This window comes from Cetorhinus maximus, chromosome 29 (assembly GCF_964194155.1).
Source record: "Cetorhinus maximus chromosome 29, sCetMax3.hap1.1, whole genome shotgun sequence".
Classification (NCBI taxonomy): Eukaryota; Metazoa; Chordata; class Chondrichthyes; order Lamniformes; family Cetorhinidae; genus Cetorhinus; species Cetorhinus maximus.
In genome coordinates, this window is record NC_135907.1 from 6,310,527 (window position 1) to 6,324,751 (window position 14,225).

The 14,225-nt window shown below is 52.0% G+C and overlaps 1 protein-coding gene and 3 pseudogenes across 1 annotated transcript in view; all 4 read right to left on the reverse strand.

Moving 5' to 3' along the window:
* Positions 1–651: 651 nt before the first annotated feature.
* LOC144669752 (U2 spliceosomal RNA) lies at positions 652–830 on the reverse strand (annotated as a pseudogene).
* The window catches only part of LOC144669594 (uncharacterized), a 203,642-nt gene continuing 190,237 nt past the window's right edge, over positions 821–14,225 (reverse strand). Inside the window, exon 3 of the mRNA XM_078532116.1 lies at positions 821–1,416. Within this exon, the coding sequence (XP_078388242.1) occupies positions 1,043–1,416 (374 nt within the window). The 3' untranslated portion in view covers positions 821–1,042. The remainder of the gene's footprint in view (positions 1,417–14,225) is intronic.
* LOC144669744 (U2 spliceosomal RNA) lies at positions 6,182–6,361 on the reverse strand (annotated as a pseudogene).
* On the reverse strand, positions 11,228–11,407 carry LOC144669710 (U2 spliceosomal RNA; annotated as a pseudogene).

Consider the following 14,225-nt stretch of genomic DNA (forward strand, 5'->3'; position numbering starts at 1 on the left):
CCTTAAACAGGCGTTTGCCTGTCCAGATCCCCAAGTCGTCTCGAATCTCGGTGCCGCTCCCCACCTTATCGAAGTACCTGGTGAGGAAGGTGACCACGTCGGCGACAGGGACGAAGGGGTTGTACACATGCACCATCACCTCACGTTCCCGTTGCAACGGCAGAGAGAAGTGCGGCTCCGCCGTCAGGATCTTCATCTCCGGCAGGTCTCTCTTCTCCTCGAACACCCTCAGGAGCCGGACGCAGTCTGCCACCCGCTTGAACGTGACGTCAAAATAACCGCCTTTGCGGGAGTCGTGCAGGGTGAAGATCTCCGTAGCTTGGAAGCCGCACGCCTTCAACAGGATCCTCCTGGTGAAGAAGCCCCGATCCATAGGTGATCCTCCTTCGCTGTGGTTCACCGTGACTCGGACGGTGATAGGTAACCCACGGTATGGATTCGGATTGCGATTGGTTATCGCCCTTCCATCCCGACCTTGCCTTGGCAGGACCATGGTGTCGCCCCTGCAACACTACACTTGATCTTAGCCAAAAGGCCGAGAAGCGATGAGAAAGAAAGAAAGTTGTGTTTTGAAAGATGTGCATGTTGAAAAGTAAAGAAAGCAGATGTTTGTAAGAAATCTATTTTTAGCATTGAAAATCCCCTGGAAAGGGGTGGTGCACCATTCCCAGAGATACTGCAATACCAGGTCGATGCGTGGAGTGGGCGGAGCAAGCCCCTATTCCATCTCCCTGCTCCAAAAATCAATTTAATATATGGTCCCCAGATAAGGGACGTATCAGATATTAAACTGATAAGAACAGATTTTTTTTTTTTTATTGTAAAAATATACTTTATTCATAAAAAATCTTCAATCACATTCAAAACCATTTCAAAAACAACATTACAAGGGTACAATCCAGGTTAAACTTTTACAAAATGTATCACCAGGTGCATCAGTACAAACAATATTACAATCATTTACAGCCTTTCATTTTGATCTGTACAGCCCGAGGGGCTCTAAACAGTTCCCAGTCTCTCGGTGCGCTGTGGTAGAAAGGTCTTAGACAGCGACCCTTCCCCATTGCGCCTTTGCGGCAGCTGCCCCAAGCTTTAGTGCGTCCCTCAGCACGTAGTCCTGGACTTTGGATTGTGCCAGTCCGCAACAATCGGTCGGGGACAACTCTTTGTGCTGGAAGACCAACAAGTTTCGGGCAGACCAAAGCGCCTCTTTCACCGAGTTGATGATCCTCCAGCTGCAGTCGATGTTTGTCTCGGTGTGTGTCCCTGGGAACAGCCCGTAGAGCACAGAGTCCTGTGTCACAGAACTGCTCGGGATGAACCTCGACAGCAACCACTGCATCTCTCTCCAGACTTTCTTTGCAAAGGCACAATCCACAAGGAGGTGAACAACGGTCTCTTCCCCACCACAGCCACCTCGAGGGCATCGTGCAGAGGGGGTGAGACTCCTGGCGTGTAGGAAGGATCTGACGGGGAGGGCCTTTCTCACCACCAGCCAAGCTACGTCTTGGTGCTTGTTGGAAAGTTCTGGCGATGAGGCATTCTGCCAAATGACTTTGACAGTCTGCTCGGGGAACCATCCCACAGGGTCCACCCTCTCCTTATCCCTCAGGGCCTCTAGGACGTTACGTGCTGACCACTGCCTGATGGACTTGTGGTCAAAGGTGTTTTTCTGCATAAATTTTTCCACCAGGGACAGGTGGTACGGCACGGTCCAACTACTTGGAGCGTTCCGCGGCAGCGTGGCCAGACCCATCCTTCGCAACACCGGGGACAGGTAGAACCTCAGCACGTAGTGACACTTGGTGTTTGCGTACTGAGGGTCTACGCACCGCTTGATGCAGCCGCACACAAAGGTGGCCATCAGTATGAGGGCGATGTTGGGCACGTTTTTTCCCCCTTTATCTAGAGGCTTGTACATCGCGTCCCTGCAGACACGATCCATTTTCGACCTCCAGATAAAGCGGAAGATGGCTCGAGTGATCGCCATCGCGCAGGAGTGTGGAATGGGCCAGACCTGCGCCACGTACAGCAACAGCGAGAGTACCTCACACCTGATGACCAGGTTCTTACCCGCAATGGAGAGGGAGCGTCGCTCCCACATGCCCAGTTTCCTTTTCACCATAGCCACTCGCTCCTTCCAGTTTCTAACGCATGCCCCGGTCCCTCCGAACCATATCCCCAGCACCTTCAGGCCGTCAGCCCTGACAGTGAAGGGGACAAAGGATCGGTCAGCCCAGTTCCCAAAGAACATGGCCTCGCTCTTCCCACGATTTACCTTGGCTCCCGAGGCCAGTTCGAACTGGTCGCAGACGTGCATCAGTCTGCGCACCGACAGCGGATCCGAGCAGAAGACGGCGACGTCGTCCATGTACAGGGAGGCTTTTACCTGAGTGCCTCCACTGCCTGGGATCGTCACTCCTCTTATGCCCGGATCCTTCCTGATGGACTCGGCAAAGGGTTCTATGCAGCACACGAAAAGGACAGGCGAGAGAGGACAGCCCTGCCTGACTCCAGATTTAATCGGAAAGCTATCTGTTTCCCACCCATTGATTGAGACTGCGCTACTGATGTTAGTGTAGAGCAGTTGGATCCAATTTCGAATTCCCTCCCCAAAGCCCATTTTGGAGAGCACATCCCCCATGTAGGTGTGCGATATTCTGTCAAAGGCCTTCTCCTGATCCAAGCTGATGAGGCAGGTATCCACACCCCTGTCCTGTACATAGGCAATCGTATCCCTGAGCAGCGCCAGGCTGTCAGAGATCTTCCTGCCTGGCACAGAGCAGGTCTGGTCAGGGTGAATCACCAATTCCAGAGCGGATTTGACCCGGTTGGCGATGACCTTGGACAGAATCTTATAGTCCACATTCAACAGTGAAATGGGTCGCCAATTTCTAATTTCCTCCCTTTCCCCCTTGTGCTTGTAGATGAGGGTGATGATGCCTTTCCTCATGGATTCTGACATGCTGCCGGCCAGGAGCATACTCTCGTACACTTCTAGCAGGTCTGGGCCGATCAAGTCCCACAGAGCCGAATACAACTCCGCCGGCAGGCCGTCGCTTCCGGGGGTTTTACTCTTCTCGAAGGACTCGAGGGCCTTAGTCAGTTCGTCAGGAGTTAGCGGTTTGTCTAGGCTCTCCCGCGTACTGTGGTCTAAGACCTCCGTGATAGAGGACAGGAAGGACTGGGAGGCCGTGCTGTCCGTGGGCTTCACGTCATACAGACCGGCATAAAAGGATTTGCTGATCCTCAGAATGTCGGACCGTGATGACTTTACTGAGCCGTCTTCTTCCTTCAGGCTGCTGATCACAGAGCGCTCTCTGTGTACCTTTTGGAAGAAGAAACGTGAGCACGTCTCATCCTGCTCCACGGAGCGGACTCTGGAACGGAAGATGATCTTGGAGGCCTCCGAGGCAAAGTGCGAGGCTTGCTGGCCCTTCACCTCTTGGAGCTCCTCCTTGACATCCACCCCCATCGACTGCAGCCGGAGCAGATTCTGCATCTTTTCCTGGAGTCGGGACATTTCCCTCTGTTCCTTTCTAGCTTTCTGGGTGCCTTTGCGGATGAAAAACCTCTTGATGCTTCCCTTGATCACTTCCCACCAGTGTGTCAGGGACTCAAAGAGGGGTTTCACGGTTCTCCAACCTTTGTAATCCCTCTTGAGCTCCTCAATGTTCTCTGGGGTCAGCAGTTGCACATTTAGCTTCCATGCCCCCCTGCCCACCCTCAGGTCTTCCTCCAAGTGGCAGTCCGCCAGTAGGAGGCAGTGGTCAGAGAAGAACACCGGCTTGACCTCGGTGGATCTGACTGTGAATGCACGGGACACAAACAGGAAGTCTATCCTGGAACGAATGGACCCGTCTGGCCGCGTCCAGGTGTATCTACACTGCGCTCCGTCTGCAGGGTTGCTGAAGACGTCGTGCAGCTTGGCATCCTTAACTGTTTCCATCAGGGATCTGGACGTAGCGTCCAATCTGCTTCCGGCCCTGCCGGATCGTCCAGCCGCATCGATGATGCAGTTGAAGTCCCCGCCCAGAATGACCGGCCTGGAGGTCGCCAGCAGCAGTGGGAGCTGCTGAAAAACCTCCAGCCGCTCAGCCCCTTGTGCCGGGCCGTACACGTTAATTAACCGGAGTGGAGCGTTCTTGTACATTACGTCTGCTACGAGGAGTCGCCCGCCCACCACCTCCTTGACCTCGGAGACGGTGAAGTTGCCTCCCCGCAGCAGAATACCCAGGCCGGAGGAACGAGAGTCGTTTCCGCCCGACCAGATCGATGGCCCGTGGGACCACCATCGTGACCATTGCCTGTAGGAGCTGAGGTGCGGTATCGCACACTCCTGCAGAAACAACAGGTCAGCTTTGACCTTGGCTAGGTAGTCCAAGGTCGCAACACATCGCGTAGTAGATTTAATGCTACGCACATTTATGGATACAATCTTTAAACCCATATTAAAGCATTTATTCTCCTACCAAACCCACTGTCTCTGAGAGTCCCAGACCTTTAGTCTGCTCCTTCATACCCGTAGTGAGCTCAAATTCCTTCACTTTGGATGGGCTGAGGTAGATCTCCTTGGCCGTGTTCTGCTCCAGTGGCATCTGGAGGTTCACGTAGTGAGCGGATTTTGAGATGACCTTTGCTGGAGAAGCTTCTCCAAAACTCACCCCCTCTGGGGGGTTGCTGTTCCCGGCTTCCTGGAGCTGGGGTGCGATGATTGCCTCACTGCTCCCAGATTCCAGGGGCTGTGGTGCACTGGCCTCCTCAGGTTGCAGGCTAAGTTGGGGTGCGCTGGGCTCCTTGTTGTCTCCAATTTTCTGGAGCTCGGGTGTCTCGTCCTCCAACGCCCTGGAGCTTTGCCGCCTCTTCTGTCGGTGCCGCTCTGGCACTTCATCATCCGAAGAGCTGCTGCCCTTGTCATCCGTGTCGGATGGGAGACGCCTCTTGCCGCTTCTCTGGGAAACGCCTTTGCTTCTTCTTCGCTCCCTCTTACTTTTCTTGTTCTTCACCGTCCGCCACTCCCCCTGCTGCTTTCCCACTGCTGCCTCCTCCTCCATTGATTCGCTGTCCTGAGGGCTGGAAGGTTCAGGGGGTAGTGCTGTTGATTGGCTCTCTGTTGCCTCAATCTCTTTCTCCACCTTGTCTCTCTCTGTGTCCTCCTTTGTCCCGTTGAGCTCCCTGGGGGCCCTGGTGGTTGGAGTGACACGGAACCTTTCTTCTGCTTCCCCCTGGTCGGCTTTGGCTGCCTGTGCGTAAGTACGGCAGCGTTTGGGGCAGGTCCTGTAGAGGTGACTTGCCTCGCCACACAGGTTGCAGCACTTGGCCTGTTTGCAGTCTTTTGTCTGGTGCCCTTCCTGTTTGCAGATCTTGCAGAGGGAGGCGCTGCAGTTGGCCGCCACATGGCCAGCCTTGCCGCATGAGCGACAATGCTTGGGTTGCCCAGCGTAGACCAGGTAGCCCCGGTTTCCCCCGATTGCGAAACTGGAAGGAGGGTGGAAAATGGCTCCCTTACCATCGGTCTTTAGCGTGACCTTAAACAGGCGTTTGCCTGTCCAGATCCCCAAGTCGTCTCGAATCTCGGTGCCGCTCCCCACCTTATCGAAGTACCTGGTGAGGAAGGTGACCACGTCGGCGACAGGGACGAAGGGGTTGTACACATGCACCATCACCTCACGTTCCCGTTGCAACGGCAGAGAAAAGTGCGGCTCCGCCGTCAGGATCTTCATCTCCGGCAGGTCTCTCTTCTCCTCGAACACCCTCAGGAGCCGGACGCAGTCTGCCACTCGCTTGAAAGTCACGTCGAAATAACCACCTTTGCGGGAGTCGTGCAGGGTGAAGATCTCCGTAGCTTGGAAGCCGCACGCCTTCAACAGGATCCTCCTGGTGAAGAAGCCCCGATCCATAGGTGATCCTCCTTCGTCGCTGTGGTTCACCGTGACTCGGACGGTGATAGGTAACCCACGGTATAGATTTGGATTGCGATTGGTTATCGCCCTTCCATCCCGACCTTGCCTTGGCAGGACCATGGTGTCGCCCCTGCAACACTACACTTGATGTTAGCCAAAAGGCCGAGAAGCGATGAGAAAGAAAGAAAGTTGTGTTTTGAAAGATGTGCATGTTGAAAAGTAAAGAAAGCAGATGTTTGTAAGAAATCTATTTTTAGCATTGAAAATCCCCTGGAAAGGGGTGGTGCACCATTCCCAGAGATACTGCAATACCGGGTCGATGCGTGGAGTGGGCGGAGCAAGCCCCTATTCCATCTCCCTGCTCCAAAAATCAATTTAATATATGGTCCCCAGATAAGGGACGTATCAGATATTAAACTGATAAGAACAGATTTTTTTTTTTTTTTTTGTAAAATTATACTTTATTCATAAAAAATCTTCAATCACATTCAAAACCATTTCAAAAACAACATTACAAGGGTACAATCCAGGTTAAACTTTTACAAAATGTATCACCAGGTGCATCAGTACAAACAATATTACAATCATTTACAGCCTTTCATTTTGATCTGTACAGCCCGAGGGGCTCTAAACAGTTCCCAGTCTCTCGGTGCGCTGTGGTAGAAAGGTCTTAGACAGCGACCCTTCCCCATTGCGCCTTGGCGGCAGCTGCCCCAAGCTTTAGTGCGTCCCTCAGCACGTAGTCCTGGACTTTGGATTGTGCCAGTCCGCAACAATCGGTCGGGGACAACTCTTTGTGCTGGAAGACCAACAAGTTTCGGGCAGACCAAAGCGCGTCTTTCACCGAGTTGATGATCCTCCAGCTGCAGTCGATGTTTGTCTCGGTGTGTGTCCCTGGGAACAGCCCGTAGAGCACAGAGTCCTGTGTCACAGAACTGCTCGGGATGAACCTCGACAGCAACCACTGCATCCCTCTCCAGACTTTCTTTGCAAAGGCACAATCCACAAGGAGGTGAACAACGGTCTCTTCCCCACCACAGCCACCTCGAGGGCATCGTGCAGAGGGGGTGAGACTCCTGGCGTGTAGGAAGGATCTGACGGGGAGGGCCTTTCTCACCACCAGCCAAGCTACGTCTTGGTGCTTGTTGGAAAGTTCTGGCGATGAGGCATTCTGCCAAATGACTTTGACAGTCTGCTCGGGGAACCATCCCACAGGGTCCACCCTCTCCTTATCCCTCAGGGCCTCTAGGACGTTACGTGCTGACCACTGCCTGATGGACTTGTGGTCAAAGGTGTTTTTCTGCATAAATTTTTCCACCAGGGACAGGTGGTACGGCACGGTCCAACTACTTGGAGCGTTCCGCGGCAGCGTGGCCAGACCCATCCTTCGCAACACCGGGGACAGGTAGAACCTCAGCACGTAGTGACACTTGGTGTTTGCGTACTGAGGGTCTACGCACCGCTTGATGCAGCCACACACAAAGGTGGCCATCAGTATGAGGGCGATGTTGGGCACGTTTTTTCCCCCTTTATCTAGAGGCTTGTACATCGCGTCCCTGCAGACACGATCCATTTTCGACCTCCAGATAAAGCGGAAGATGGCTCGAGTGATCGCCATCGCGCAGGAGTGTGGAATGGGCCAGACCTGCGCCACGTACAGCAACAGCGAGAGTACCTCACACCTGATGACCAGGTTCTTACCCGCAATGGAGAGGGAGCGTCGCTCCCACATGCCCAGTTTCCTTTTCACCATAGCCACTCGCTCCTTCCAGTTTCTAACGCATGCCCCGGTCCCTCCGAACCATATCCCCAGCACCTTCAGGCCGTCAGCCCTGACAGTGAAGGGGACAAAGGATCGGTCAGCCCAGTTCCCAAAGAACATGGCCTCGCTCTTCCCACGATTTACCTTGGCTCCCGAGGCCAGTTCGAAATGGTCGCAGATGTGCATCAGTCTGCGCACCGACAGCGGATCCGAGCAGAAGACGGCGACGTCGTCCATGTACAGGGAGGCTTTGATCTGAGTGCCTCCACTGCCTGGGATCGTAACTCCTCTAATGCCCGGATCCTTCCTGATGGACTCAGCAAAGAACAGGCGAGAGAGGACAGCCCTGCCTGACTCCAGATTTAATTGGAAAGCTATCTGATTCCCACCCGTTGATTGAGACTGCGCTACTGATGTTAGTGTAGAGTAGGATCCAACTGGATCCAATTGCGAATTCCCTCCCCAAACCCCATTTTGAGAGCACATCCACCATGTAGGTGTGCGATATTCTGTCAAAGGCTTTCTCCTAATCCAGGCTGATGAGGCAGGTGTCCACACCCCTGTCCTGCACATAGGCAATCGTATCCCTGAGCAGCGCCAGGCTGTCAGAGATCTTCCTGCCCGGCACAGTGCAGGTCTGGTCAGGGTGTATCACCAATTCCAGAGCGGATTTGACCCGATTGACGATGACCTTGGACAGAATCTTATAGTCCACATTCAACAGTGAAATGGGTCGCCAATTTCTAATTTCCTCCCTTTCTTCCTTGTGCTTGTACATGAGGGTGATGATGCCTTTCCTCATGGATTCTGACATACTGCCGGCCAGGAGCATACTCTCGTACACCCCTAGCAGGTCTGGGCCCATCCAGTCCCACAGAGCCCAATACAACTCCGCCGGCAAGCCGTCGCTTCTGGGGAGATTTACTCTTCTCGAAGGACTCAAGGGCCTAAGTCAGTTCGTCAGGAGTTCGCGGTTTGTCCAGCCTCTCCCGTGTACTGTCGCCTAAGACCTCCGTGATAGAGGACAAGGAGGACTGGGAGGCCGTGCTGTCCGTCGGCTTCACGTCATAAAATCCGGCATAAAAGGATTTGCTGATCCTCAAAATGTCGGACTGCGCTGACTTTACTGATCTGTCTTCTTCATTCAGGCTGCTGAACACAGAGCTCTCTCTCTCTTCCTTTTGGAAGAAGAAACGTGAGCACGTCTCATCCTGCTCCACGGAGCGGACTCTGGAACGGAAGATGTTCTTGGAGGCAAAGTGCGAGGCTTGCTGGCTCTTCACCTCTTGGAGTTCTTCCTTGACATCGACCCCCACCGACTGCAGCCGGAGCAGATTCTGCATGTTTTTCTGGAGTCGGGACATTTCCCTCTCTTCCTTTCTAGCTTTCTGGATGCTTTTGAGGATGAAAAACCTCTTGGTGTTTCCCTTGATCGCTTCCCACCAGTGTGTCAGGGACTCAAAGAGGGGTTTCATGGTTCTCCAACCTTCATAAGCCCTCTTGAGCTCCTCAATGTTCTCTGGGGTCAGCAGTTGCACGAATAGCTTCCATGCCCCCCTGCCCACCCTCAGGTCCTTCTCCAAGTGGCAGTCCGCCAGTAGGAGGCAGTGGTCAGAGAAGAACACCGGCTTGACCTCGGTGGATCTGACTGTGAATGCACGGGACACAAACAGGAAGTCTATCCTGGAACGAATGGACCCGTCTGGCCGCGACCAGGTGTATCTACGCTGCGCTCCGTCTGCAGGGTTGCTGAAGACGTCGTGCAGCTTGGCATCCTTAACTGTTTCCATCAGGGATCTGGACGTAGCGTCCAATCTGCTTCCGGCCCTGCCGGATCGTCCAGCCGCATCGATGATGCAGTTGAAGTCCCCGCCCAGAATGACCGGCCTGGAGGTCGCCAGCAGCAGTGGGAGCTGCTGAAAAACCTCCAGCCGCTCAGCTCCTTGTGACGGGCCATACACGTTAATTAACCGGAGTGGAGCGTTCTTGTACATTACGTCTGCTACGAGGAGTCGCCCGCCCACCACCTCCTTGACCTCGGAGACGGTGAAGTTGCCTCCCCGCAGCAGAATACCCAGGCCGGAGGAACGAGAGTCGTTTCCGCCCGACCAGATCGATGGCCCGTGGGACCACCACCGTGACCATTGCCTGTAGGAGCTGAACTGGATAACCTCACTTATCCACGTTAAACTCCATCTGCCAAATTTTGGCCCATTCACCTAACCTGTCCATATCCATTTGTAAATTTCTCATTTCTTCACTGCAACTTACTTTCCCACCTATTTTGGTGTCATCTGCAAATTTAGCTATGGTACCTTCTACTCCTGAATCCAAGTAAATAGTTGGGGCCCAAGGACCGAACCCTGTGGCACCCCACTAGTTACAGCTTGCCATCCACAAAAGACCCATTTATCCTGACTCTCTGCTTTCTGTTGGTTAGCCAAAGCTCTATCCAAGCAAATATATTACCCTTAGCTGCGTGTGATCTTATCTTGTGTATTAATCTTTTGTGCGGCACCTTATCAAATGCCTTCTGGAAGTCCAGACATACTACATCTACAGGATCGCCATTATCCACTTTGCTTGTCACATCTTCAAAGAACTCTAGCAATTTAGTCAAACACGATTTAGTCTTCATAAAGCCATGCTGACTCTGATGGATTGCATTTTGACTTGCATTTTAGGAGGGTAGTGAAGGCATTGGAGAGAGTGCAGAAGAGGTTTACGAGTTTGGTTCCAGGGGCGAGGAAGTTGAGTTATGAAGTAAGATTGGAGAAGTTGGGACTGTATTCCTTGGGGAAAAGAAGTCTGAGAGGAGACTTGATAGAGGTATTGAAAATCATGAGGTATCTGGAGAGAGTAGATAGGGAGAAACTGCTTGCACCGATGAAAGGATCGAGAAGGAGCGGGCACAGGTTTAAAGTAACTAGCAGAAGAAGCAAAAGTGATAGGAGCAGCGAGTGGTCAGGGTCTGGAATGCACCGCCTGATAGCGTGGCGGAGGCAGGTTCAATTGAAGAGGGAATGAGATGATTATTTGAAAAGAAAGCATGTGCTGGGTTACGTGGAGAAGGCAGGAGAATGGCACGAAGTGAAATGTTCATTGGGAGAGCTGGTGCAGTCACGACGGGCGGAATGGGCTCCTTGTGCAGTGTAAGGATTGTGTGAACGTGGATGTAGACGTTTCCGAGTAGCTGTGTAAAGTGTGTGAGCTTTGAGGTGTGAGTTTTGACTGTTGCTGTATCAGCAGCAGCAGCAGCAGCGGGCGGGAGCGGCAGCAGAGAGCTGGTTGAAAGTGTTGTGAGGCGAAAGGTGCAGCTGAGAGAGTGTTTGAGAGGTGTATTTGCAAGTGAAAGATGTTTTTGTATGAGTGAGGTAGAGTGTTTGTGAGATGAGAGTGGTGTCTGTGAGCGTTGGGTGAGCGTGCGTGTTTTTTGTGTGTAGATGGTGCGGGTGAGTGAGAAAGAAAGAAAGTTGTGTTTTGAAAGATGTGCATGTTGAAAAGTAAAGAAAGCAGATGTTTGTAAGAAAACTATTTTTAGCATTGAAAATCCCCTGGAAAGGGGTGGTGCACCATTCCCAGAGATACTGCAATACCGGGTCGATGCGTGGAGTGGACGGAGCAAGCCCCTATTCCATCTCCCTGCTCCAAAAATCAATTTAATATATGGTCCCCAGATAAGGGACGTATCAGATATTAAACTGATAAGAACAGATTTTTTTTTTTTTTTTTGTAAAAATATACTTTATTCATAAAATATCTTCAATCACATTCCAAACCATTTCAAAAACAACATTACAAGGGTACAATCCAGGTTAAACTTTTACAAAATGTATCACCAGGTGCATCAGTACAAACAATAAGAACAGATTTTTTTTTTTTTTTTTGCAAAAATATACTTTATTCATAAAATATCTTCAATCACATTCCAAACCATTTCAAAAACAACATTACAAGGGTACAATCCAGGTTAAACTTTTACAAAATGTATCACCAGGTGCATCAGTACAAACAATATTACAATCATTTACAGCCTTTCATTTTGATCTGTACAGCCCGAGGGGCTCTAAACAGTTCCCAGTCTCTCGGTGCGCTGTGGTAGAAAGGTCTTAGACAGCGACCCTTCCCCATTGCGCCTTTGCGGCAGCTGCCCCAAGCTTTAGTGCGTCCCTCAGCACGTAGTCCTGGACTTTGGATTGTGCCAGTCCGCAACAATCGGTCGGGGACAACTCTTTGTGCTGGAAGACCAACAAGTTTCGGGCAGACCAAAGCGCCTCTTTCACCGAGTTGATGATCCTCCAGCTGCAGTCGATGTTTGTCTCGGTGTGTGTCCCTGGGAACAGCCCGTAGAGCACAGAGTCCTGTGTCACAGAACTGCTCGGGATGAACCTCGACAGCAACCACTGCATCTCTCTCCAGACTTTCTTTGCAAAGGCACAATCCACAAGGAGGTGAACAACGGTCTCTTCCCCACCACAGCCACCTCGAGGGCAGCGTGCAGAGGGGGTGAGACTCCTGGCGTGTAGGAAGGATCTGACGGGGAGGGCCTTTCTCACCACCAGCCAAGCTACGTCTTGGTGCTTGTTGGAAAGTTCTGGCGATGAGGCATTCTGCCAAATGACTTTGACAGTCTGCTCGGGGAACCATCCCACAGGGTCCACCCTCTCCTTTTCCCTCAGGGCCTCTAGGACGTTACGTGCTGACCACTGCCTGATGGACTTGTGGTCAAAGGTGTTTTTCTGCATAAATTTTTCCACCAGGGACAGGTGTTGCTGTACGTGGCGCAGGTCTGGCCCATTCCTCACTCCTGCGCTGTGGCGATCACGCCAGCCATCTTCCGCTTTATCTGGAGGTCAAAAGTTGATCCTGTTTGCAGGGACATGATGTAAAAAAACTCTGGATGAAGGGGGAAAAAACATGCCCAACATCACCCTCATCCTGATGGCCACCTTTGTGTATGGCAGTATCAAGCTGTGTGTAGACCCAAACACCAAGCGTCACTACGTGCTGAGGTTCTACCTGTCCCTGGTGTTGCGAAGGATGGGTCTGGCCACCCTGCCGCGGAACGCTCCAAGTGCCGTATCACCTGCCCCGTGTGGAAAAACTTATGCAGAGAAACACCTTTGTCCGCAAGTCCATCAGGCAGTGGTTAGCACGTATCACCCTAGAGGCCCTGCGGGAAAAGGAGATGGTGGATTCCGGCGGACGGTTCGCCGAACAGACCGTCAGGGTCATTTGGCAGAATGCCTCATCACCAGAACTCTGAAGAGAGTGGCCGTGGTTCTTGTCGAGGTGCATCCCGAGCAGTTCCGTGACACAGGTATGGACTCTGTGCTCCAGGGGCTGTTCCCAGGGACACACGCCGAGACAAACATCAACTACCGCCGGAGGATCCACTCGGTGAAAGACACTCTTTGGCTGTCCGAAACTTGTTGGTCTTCCATTGCAAAGAGTTGGCACATTCCAAGGTCCAGGACTACGTGCTGAGGGACGCACTAAAGTTTGGGGCAAAGGCGTAATGGAGAAAGGTCGCTGTCTACGGTTGCGCTAGATGTGTCGTGTAACTGGCAGGTAATGGAAAATTTCGAGAAACACTCAGTCACAAGGGAGAACACGTGACAGGCATGAGAGACAATCCATGAGTCTTTGTAGCTGAGTTTCCGTGTGAGCAACTAGCTCACAGCGCAGAGGAGTTCTTCGATCGAGGCCTGCTGTATTTTTGTCTTTGCTTTCAGCTTGAGCAGTCAAAGAACAAAGAAGAAAAAAAAGTACAGCACAGGAACAGGCCCTTCGGCCCTCCAAGCCTGCGCCGATCGGTCTGTGGAGCTTGCCAGCTGACCAGGTATGCAGCTAAAGTCCTTCCACATCTACAGGGAAGGCAAAGTCAGCAGCGTTTCTCCCAGAGTGTAGAGAGTCCTTGGAACTCTCTTCCTCGAAAGGTGGTGGAAACAGAGTCTTTGAATATTTTCAAGACAGAGCTGGATAGATTAACAAGGCGGGGTTGGAAGGTTATCGCTGGTAGGCAGGAATGTGGGGTTGAGGTTACAATCGGATCAGCCATGATCTTCTGAGTAGTGGAGCAGGCTCTTGGGGCCCAGTGGCCTACTCCTGCTCCTAAGTTGTATGTTCAGACATGTAGGGGCATTACTTTTTACTGATTCCAGTGCTTCTCCTGCACTGAACCTGGAGAGTACTACGTCAGCTGCTGTTGAGTTGTTTCCTGATGCCCTGCTTTCTTTTGTACGAGCTGTCTAGCATCCTCGTTTATGGGCTTCCTTTGCTTGGCATTGGGCCTTCTTTTGGGCTGACTGTTGGTCTATTTCCTTTACGGGATGTCAGCATGACATCACCAGAAGGGAAATGTGTCATGTTATGAAGTCACAGTAAATAAGTCCAATGCATTATATCATTATAATAACACAAGATGATGATCAGCAGTGAGAAGGCAGGTGGCAGCAAGGATAAGTACAGGTACGACACAGCGAACAGCCTTAGATCCTGTTAAAATGTTGAAAATGTTTCTCCCCTTCTCGAAGATTATTTCCTTCAAAATTTTAGAA